The sequence below is a fragment of the Euleptes europaea genome, chromosome 21 (assembly GCF_029931775.1).
Source record: "Euleptes europaea isolate rEulEur1 chromosome 21, rEulEur1.hap1, whole genome shotgun sequence".
NCBI classification, from domain to species: Eukaryota; Metazoa; Chordata; class Lepidosauria; order Squamata; family Sphaerodactylidae; genus Euleptes; species Euleptes europaea.
This window is the reverse complement of record NC_079332.1, coordinates 19,683,036-19,692,104: the sequence shown is the minus strand read 5'-3', so window position 1 is coordinate 19,692,104 and position 9,069 is coordinate 19,683,036. Positions and strand designations below refer to the sequence as shown.

General features: G+C 55.4%; 1 protein-coding gene across 1 annotated transcript; it reads left to right on the top strand.

The window, feature by feature from the left end:
* Positions 1-418: 418 nt before the first annotated feature.
* Positions 419-9,069, top strand: FAM234A (family with sequence similarity 234 member A). The gene is made up of 11 exons (XM_056866241.1): positions 419-713; positions 1,288-1,407; positions 1,543-1,722; positions 2,720-2,850; positions 3,283-3,415; positions 3,564-3,705; positions 4,735-4,878; positions 6,647-6,725; positions 7,875-8,027; positions 8,668-8,770; positions 8,858-9,069. Exons 1-11 carry the CDS (start codon positions 419-421, stop codon positions 9,067-9,069), a joined length of 1,692 nt encoding a protein of 563 aa, XP_056722219.1.

Genomic DNA, 9,069 nt, shown 5'->3' with positions numbered 1-9,069 from the left:
TCCTCCTCCTCCTGCTGGCCCTCGCCGCTCTGGGCGGCCCGCGTGCTGAAGCGGCGTGGCCCGGCGGCCCAGGCCGGTCGCAGCGCCTGCGGCCTCCCCGCGACGGCTCCTCCGCGAGGGCGGCAGGGGCGGGGGGGCGCGGGCCCGCTGCTGCCCGGCCGCCCGGCCGCCTCCTGGAGCCCGGCGCGCGCCCAGCGCAGCAGGAGGAGGAGGCCGCTGCGCCCGTCCCTCCGCGCCAGCAGCGCCGCCATCTTGGCTCCCTCCTCCCTCCTCTCTCTCTCGCGCGCGCGCGCGCTCTGACGTCACCGGCGCGACCCGGCGGCCGCCCGTCTCCCGGCGGGGTCGGCGTGCGCATGCGCGCGCCTCGGGAAAGGGCCCCTCCCTCTGGCGAGCCGCCCCGCGGACGCCCGCCGGCAGCATGGCGGCCGAGGAGGAGGAGGAGGAGCGGGGCGGGAAGGGGCCGCTGGAGGCCGAGACCCGCCCGCTCAAGAAGCAGCAGGAGGAGGAGGGGGCCGTGGCGGGGGCCGCGTCGGAGGGGGGCGCCCGGCGGGGGCCCGGCGGGAAGGGCGGGCGGCTGTCGCGGTGGCGCACGGCGGCCTTCTTCGTGTCGCTGTTCCTGTGCCTGGCGGCGGTCTTCGCCTTCTCCTTCGTCATCCCCTGCCCGGTCAGGCCCGTGTCGCAGAGGGCCTGGAGCAGAGCCTTCGCCGGCGCCGGTGGGTGCGGGGGGGGGCGAGGGGGGGCAGGGCTCACCCTCTCTATCCTCACAACAACAACGGCCCCGCGGGGTAGGCTAGGCGCAGAGCGCGCGTGCGCGGGCCGGCCTCCGTGGCGTGATGGGGATTTGAACCCGGGTCCAGCACTCCAACCAGCACACGGTCGGAGCAGGGTGTCGTGGTTAAGAGCGGTGCACTCTGATCGGGTTCAGTTCCCCACTCCCCCAGGTGAAGCCAGATGGGTGCCTGTTGTGGGGAAGGGAAGGGAAGGGAAGGGGATTGAAAGCTGGTTTGATTCTGCCTTCAGTGGTGGAGAAAGGCGGCATACAAAAACCAGCTCTCCTTCTTAATAGCGGGAGGCACACAAAAACACATATAAGTTGGACACATGGCATATATTGCTGTCGTGGTCTGTGCTGGCGGGCCTGTTGCTCAAAATAGACGAGGAGGGACCTTTCAAAAATACAGACGGCATTGAGGTTCACTGTCCAGCCCAGGAAAGAGCAGATCAACAAACGCCCGTTTCTGAGACCCCTCCCGGTCACGTGCTGTCCGGCTCTCTCTCTCCTTGCAGCAGCTTACCAGTCCCTGCAAGTGCAAGACGTGGACCAGGACAGAGTGCAGGACGTCCTCTTTGCCTTCCGGGCTTCTGGTGGCACTCACAACAGCACCAACAGGTCCTGCTCTGGAGAAGGTAAGGGGGCCAGGGGCAGCGTGCGTGTGAAGTGGAGACCGTGAGGCCAAGGGGAGAGCCGGAGACGCCTTTGGGATGCTTCTGAAGGTCTTTGGTGCTAAGGATGCTGCCGCTGCCGTGCTCCTCTTTTTCCAGGCTTTCCACCCCCCTGCGCCTTCGTAGCAGCTGTTTCAGGCACCGACGGCAGCACGCTCTGGGAGGAGCCTGTGGCCGAAGACCTCCAGTTCATGGACTGCTCCTTTCAGTACGGTGATTCCCCAGGCTGCCTTGTGGTCGGGAAGCCCGCCTCTCTAGCAGCCATTGACTTGAAGACAGGTAGGCTTGCTCTGTTGGAAGGCAAAGAGACACCGATGTCTGGTTATCTGTCATCTAATGTTAGAGGCTCCCGATACAATGCTCAGCTATTCAAAGAGCTGGGCAAGCAGGGCCGCATAAGAATAAAGAGTGCAGTCTGATCATAGTGGCCTCGCGCCAAATTACAGCTGCAGTCTGTTATAAAGGGGAATCACCTTGGGATTCTCGAAAGAGAGCCCTCCTTGTAGAAAAGAAATGCTCGCTTCTCATGATTAACTGAAGTAATTGCATGTTCCCCAGTAAACTGGCCAATTTAATCTCCAGCAATAGTTTTTTGAAGCAACTAGTTCGCTGAAGTCCACGATCTTCAGTTTGAGCAAGCCATCCTCAGTGCAGGCTGAACGTGGCTGAGAAACACTGGTCCGCAGGCCAAACTCCCAGAATGGGCATGGGGAGGAACAGAAGGACCCCAGCCTCTCTAGCCAGTGCGAGGGCTCCAGACCTGTGAAGGCTCTTCCACTTCCTTGAAGACAGCTCCTCCTCATTGGAAAACAGACCCAGGTTCTTTGGGGCCAGCCAAATGCCCCTATAAACTCACCAGATACAATCTGGCTGTAACTGTCTGGGTTAAGGCTCGTTTCACGTGCGGGATGATAGCATGATGCCCCAACTCTGTCACTGCAGTCCTTCACATTCCCATAAGTAAAGCTGAAAGCACAAAATGATCTCTGGAGCAAGAGGCCGCAGAGCCACGGATATGGACACGAGCCCAGCAGTTGGCCATCGGGTCCTGACAGCACCCCAACATGAGCTGTGGGTAGAATTAACATACCGTCTGGGCACCGACACCACTATGATGCCTTCTGACCCAGGGCTTGCAGACAATTAAGTTGGGAGTCGTGGCATGAACACCAAGGACGGGCATTTGAGCACACACACACCTTCCTTGGAAGGAAGCACGCTTTCTCCTTTGGAGGTGTTTTCTGAACCAGAGTTGCTTTCTCTGTTGCCTCTACAGGCAATACAGTGTGGAGGGTGACGACCAATCTGGGAATGAATTCTACGGTGCTCAGTCCCTTACTGATAGTCCCAGATGTCAATGGGGACGGTGTGTCAGACCTCCTGGTCTTTGCTGCAGTGGGAGGAGAGGTAGGTAAGGCTTGCTGGAGCTACAGGGACCTTGGCCAGCCTGGTGGGAAGCTGGGTCCTGCCCGTGGCCCTGGCCGGTCCCTGAACTGGCAAGTGGCCCCGCTCTGGCCAAAGGCCCAAGGAGCAAAAGTCTGACCAGTCCTTCCAGAGCTTCTGCAGCACTGCAGCTGAGTTCCTGCGGGGCCTTGAGGGGGCAGGATGGGCAGCAGCCCCGGGCGAGAACCACTGGCGGTTGCATTTATTCGAAGCATTTCTATACTGCCTTTCCAGCCACTTCGCAGCCCCCAAGGCAGCAAACATTAAAACAAAACATTAAAGAGTTTCTAATGTTAAAAGGAATTTAAAACAGTACACGTATGACATTTAAAACAAGTAAAACATGCAACTGCATGAAAAATAGAAACAGGTGTTTACGTGTAACATTCTCTGCAGATTCAGAGCGGCTTCTATTCCGGAATGTCTGGTGAGGCAATTGGATCCGGCGGAAGCCTGCGTCTGCCGGGGAGGCGGGGGCACCTCATGCAGGTCACCAAGACAGGGGCCCACTATGTGCTTTTCTACACAGGTGAGTGAGGGGGGGCTCAGGGAGGGTTGGGGGGGCTGAGCTGAGGCGCCAGCCTGCCGGCTGGGTAGCTAACAGAGGCTGCCCAGCTGGTGTTCGGCCTCTTGGGAGAAACGGCTTGGCTCATTCGGCCACCTTTTCCTTGGCTCAGCAAACGCGCTGTATGGCTACTCGTTGAAGCAGCTCTACGCCGTTGCAGCTGGGTCTGAGGGCCAGGGAGGGGCCAGCCTGAAGGAGGACCCCCAGTGGCAGACAGCCATCGACGAGGCCACCCACTACGTGCCCTTGCTCAGGTACCCACCTCTCCCCCTTGGCCTTCTTCTGTGGTTGCTGCCCTGAGAGCTTGAAGGCAGGAGGAGGAGACGAGGAGCACCCAAAGCAAACGCAGCGTGTCCAGCCCGGGATGAAGCAGGGCCTTTGGCAGAGGCAAGGAAGAGAAGGGTTTGAAGAGCAGTCATGGGGAGGGAGGAGTTGGGAGGAGCACGGCAGCGTTCAGCTGGGAACAGGAGCAGAGAACGACTGTCGGAGGCGGCATTCAGGCCCTCTCGTGGCATTCTGTCCAGCCAAGTGCATTTTGGAAGGCTGACTGTTACATTCTTCCAGGATGCCCCCTGGTAGTGGCAGTCCCTAGGGCCCTAACTTTCCCCTAGGGCTGGGGTCCTTGGCCTCAGTTGAGGGCAGGAGTGCTGTCTCTCTTGGCCAGCAACTTGCGTGCCCTTGCAACAACTCCCGGGGCAGGGTCTTGCCTCAGACCGCCCTGGAGCTCCTCTCCTCCTCTGCCTCTGCCTTTGGCCCTCATATGCCCTACGGCCCCCCGCCCTTTTCCCCACAGCCCTCCCCTAGCCTAGCCTCTGCCAAGGCTAGAAAGGTTCCGTGGGGTTGTGTTGCCCGGCTTTTCTTCCGAGCTCGTCCAGTTGCCTGTCGGCTGGCTCGGTGTTTCCTCGCCAACCCACCCTTGGGGCATCATCTGTTCGTCGGCGAGGAGGCCGGTCACGGGGCTTTAGCTGGCTTGCACTCCACTTCTGTGTTGCTCTCCCTGGGCAGAAGCGGAGGCACCTGCATAGCCTGGCCTCAGAGAATAGCTCAGCTGCTCTGCGGGGCTGCATGCAGCCCGGGTGCCTGGCGCATTGGCGTTCTCATCGTCCCGGCTTGCAGGAGTAGCAAGCTGGTGCCGGGTGAGTTCGTCCCATTCAGGGGACTGTCTGGGGCAACACCTTCTCTCTTCCTGGGGGTTGGGGAGGGGGACTCATTGGGAGTCGCAAGGAGCATGAGTGTGCCTCGTGACACTGACTGATGCCTGTTGCGTCTCTCTCCCCGTCTAGCTCTGGAGAAATCCGCTACTTGATGAAGGTGCCGGGAAGGTCAGGTACTGACATTTTGCTTGTGAGATCAGCCACCCTGGAGCTGCTAGATGGACAACGCCTGGGCTCCATGTGGACCAGTGATGTGATGCCCCCCATCCAGAGGTAATGCTGGCCCTGAAAGGAAGGAGGCACCTGTGAGCAGAGGAAAACGCGCCAACCTGTCCTTTCTTTAGAGGGCTAAATGGCAGTGTGTTGGCATCCACCCCTTGCTGAACTCAATGGGGGGCAGGAGGCTCAGGAAGGCCCACCGTTTTGAACCTCAGAAGAGCCCTGCTGGATCAGACCAGTGAGGGTCCATCTGTGATCTTGAGCTGCCCTCAGCAATCTCAAAAAGTCACTTGCTCGAACAGGTTGAGTTGAAGCAGGTAAATCTTTATTGAGGAGCTTGAAGGTATACAGCATAAGCAATCCATGGAGACAAAGCTGCTAATGTCCCATCTCATACGGTGGCCAACCAATTCCTCTGGAGAGCCAACAACAGGGCACAGCGGCTGAGGCCTTCCCCTGATGGTACCTCCTGGCACTGGGATTGCCAGGAGGTTGACTGCCTCTAAACATGGAGGTTCCCTTTAGTCACCATGGCTAGTAGCCACTAATAGCCCTTTTAGAGCTGACTAGGTCTGTGGCCATCACCAAATCCTCTGGCAGCGAATTCCATCCAGTATCAGAGGAGCATGCCTATTATATTAGGTGCTGTGGAACACAAGCAGGGTAATGCTGCAGTCATCTGATCCAGCGTGGCTTTTCCTGTGTTCTTATGTAATCCCTTGCTGTGTAAAGAAGTATTTCCTTTGGCCCATCCTGAATCTGCCATCCATCAGCTTCACTGGATTTCCTCAAGTTGTAGTATTTTGGGAGAGGGAGAGAAATTATCTTTCTCCTCCCCGTGCATAATTTTATAAACCTCTATCATGTCCCCCTCAGTCGTCTCTTTTCTAAACTGAAAAGTCCCAGTCTCTTTAGCCTTTCCTCATAGGGAAGGTGCTCCAAACCCCAAATCATACTGGTTGCCCTCTCCCGCGCCATTTCCAGCTCTGCAATGTCCCTTTTGAGACACGATGACGAGAACTGCACACAGTATTCCAAATGAGGCCGCACCATAGAGCTGTACGGGGCAGTATAATATTGGCGTATTTTCAGTACCTTTCCTAATGATCCCCAACATAGAGGTTGCCTTTTTCACCACTGCAGCACACAGGGTTGACGATTTCATTGAGCTGTGTACTGTGACCCCAAGATCTTTTTCCCTCTTGGACTCAGCAAGTTCAACAATAATAGCATGCCTATTATCTTGAGTGCTGTGGAACACAGGCAGGACGGTTCTGCTGCAATCGTCTTGTTTGGGGGCTTCCTAGAGGCACCTGGCTGGCCACTGTTTGAGCAGACTGCTGGACTTGACGGGCCTGGGTCTGATCCAGCAGGGCTTTTCTTACGTTCTTATGAAATTGGGATTTTTTCCCCCAGTGTACATCCTATACACTTACCAACACTGAACTTCATTTGCCGCATTGTCACCCACGCTCACAATTTGTGGAGCTTCTCCTGGAGTGTTTCACTTGGCCTAGGTTTTCACCATCCTGAATAATTTTGCACCGTCTGCAGATCTGGCCCCCACACTGCTCACCCACACACATTCCATTCCAGATCATTACAAAAAAATTAAATGGCACTGGCCCCAAAACTGATCTTTGTGGAACTCCACTGCTGACTTCCCTTCATTGCGAGAGCTGCTATTTGTTCCTCCTCTTTGCTTCCTGTCATTTAACAGTTTTTTTAATCCATTCTCTTAGCCCATGACTGCTAAGTTTACTCAGGAGACTTTGATGAGATATCTTGTCCAAAAAATGTGTCCTCTTCTGTGCCCTTGCAGCAAGCCGGTGCTTGGATCCTTCACTCCTGACGAGGTTGATATTGTCATTGAAAGCAGCGTCACACTCTACAGAAAGAAGGTTTGTTGAGCAGCTGCTGGGTTTGGGCCAGTCTCTTGGGTCCAGGCAACGAAAGAGGTGATAGCACAGTGTGCCAATAATAACAACAACAAGAACAATAATAAATTTTGTTTGTATGTCGCCTCCCCCAGGAAACGGCTCAGGGCTGCTAACATCAGATAAAAACATTATAATTATAATTCTGAAAAATTATATGTGCCCTGACCTGGATGGCCCAGGCTAGCCTGATCTCGTCAGATCTCAGAAGCTAAGCAGGGTCAGTCCTGGTTAGTATTTGGATAGGAGACCACCGAGGAATACCAGGGTCGCTGTGCAGAGGAAGGCACTGGCAAACCACCTCTGTTAGTCTCTTGCCATGAAAACCCCAAAAAGGGGTCGCCATAAGCCGGCTGCGACTTGAAGGCACTTTACACACACACACAAAATTATATGTACAATATAGTATAGCCAATTTAAAATTCCATAAATATAATCCCACCCCAGTGGCACCGGGAATCTCCACATTCAGGGAGGATGTTATCTCGGGTGTCCGTGCCTCTGTGCCCCTGCACTGATGTCCCACAAGCCTGGAGGGGAGCGGGCGGGGGGTGCAAGGCTGTCTGAGGGAGCCCAAAGTTGGTCAGAAGGGTGCGGAGGGAAACCAGCCCCCACTACAGCGGATTGGAGACAGCCAAAAAGTTAAGAGAGTCCACCAAGTTGTCCTGTATTTTTTCAGTAGCAAACAGGCCAGGCAAATCGCCCTCCAAGCCCCAAGACGCAACAAAGAGCAATTAATGCTTGCAGCTCAATAGCACCATCCTGGTCGTCTTGGCAACAGAAAGAAAGATCTTAATCCGGTCGTTTCCTCCACACCCCACACTCTGCAGCTGACTATATCGGCCCTCCAGTTCTCAAGGGGCCCGGTCTCCGTGTCACAAGCACCTGACTCTTCGCTGGTCACCCAGGGGGGGAGGGGGGGACTCCAACCGGCCAAAAAGTGTGCCAGAGGAATCTTGCCACTTCTCTCAGTCTACTGCTCAGGACATAAATTACAGGCACCTTCAAGCTGCCGGCTTCCCCCACCCCAGAGTGGGACAGGCCTCCCCCTTCCTCAGGCTGGCAGGGCCGTGCCGACAAGGCCTAGCCAAAGGTTTCCCTTCTGCTTCACAGGTGCTGATTGTGGAGGGCAGTTCTGGAAGCATTCAGTGGGAGCTGGATCTTCTCTTGGGAGCTGGGACTCCTGCCCCAGGCACGCTGCCCACTGCTGATCACAGGTCCCTCTTCCTCTTCTGGGGCGACTACCAGCCAGGCCATAATGGGACGGTGAGTGTCGGGCTCCGCTGGTCCTCCAGGGGTGGGGGTCAGCCTGTTCTCTGGTCCCAAATAGCACCAAATAGCCATTGTTTTGGGGTGGGGGTCGGGGGGTCTCCCAGCCTTCCCATACTCCTTTTCTTTTGGGAGACTTTATGCCACAACTACATGGTGGTTCAGAGATTTGTAAATTGAACTATCAAAAACTATTAACAAGACTATTACGTTAAATACTACATTAAATGTAGTAGAAAAAATATTGCAATGACTAATACAAATACAAAATCCTTTATTGGCATTAAAAGGGAAATCATGCAATGAAGTTTACAATAAAATCATATTATACAAAATATACAAATATACAATAAAATCATATTGTTAATTTTATTGTATGATCTTTGCATATTGTATATTGCAGTGACCATGTATGGTTAGGGGAAAAGGGATTAAAATTCAACATCTTTATAAATTATGAGACTGAAATGATGTAGACTAATGCATAGGTAAATTCTCCACGTAAAATGAAACCCAAAAGTATGTATGCATAAGAGGTTTGAGGGAAGCGTTGGTTCTGATCCCACCTCTGGCTCCTGGGACCCCTGCCTGCAGCGCACTTGGGAGGCCAAAGACTGCCACTCTTCTCTCGCTCCAGGGATCAGAAGGGCCCCCCCAGAACCTCTACCTGTTCCACCCCTCCTTCCCCAACGTCCTCCTGTGGATGAACAACAGCACTGAGGCGATTGTGGCCTTCCAGGGTAAGTGTGCCTGCCCCCCTTGTTTCTCTTCCCCCCCACCCCGGCCCAGGCAGTGTAGACACTCCCTTCCTCCTCTCTCGATTCCAGTGGTGCTCTTCGAGCGGAGCCGCCATGCCTGCTACGTGCTCCTGACTGGACCCCAGACCGACAGTGGTCCTGGGCTGGTGGTGCTGTCCAAACGGAAGCTGAAGGAGGACATGGCCGGCAGCCACGTGATCTGGCTGAACCAGCTCGCCCAGGACTCAGAGCAGAACATCCGGGACCGCTTCCTCCGGATGAGATACCGCAGCCCCTGGTGA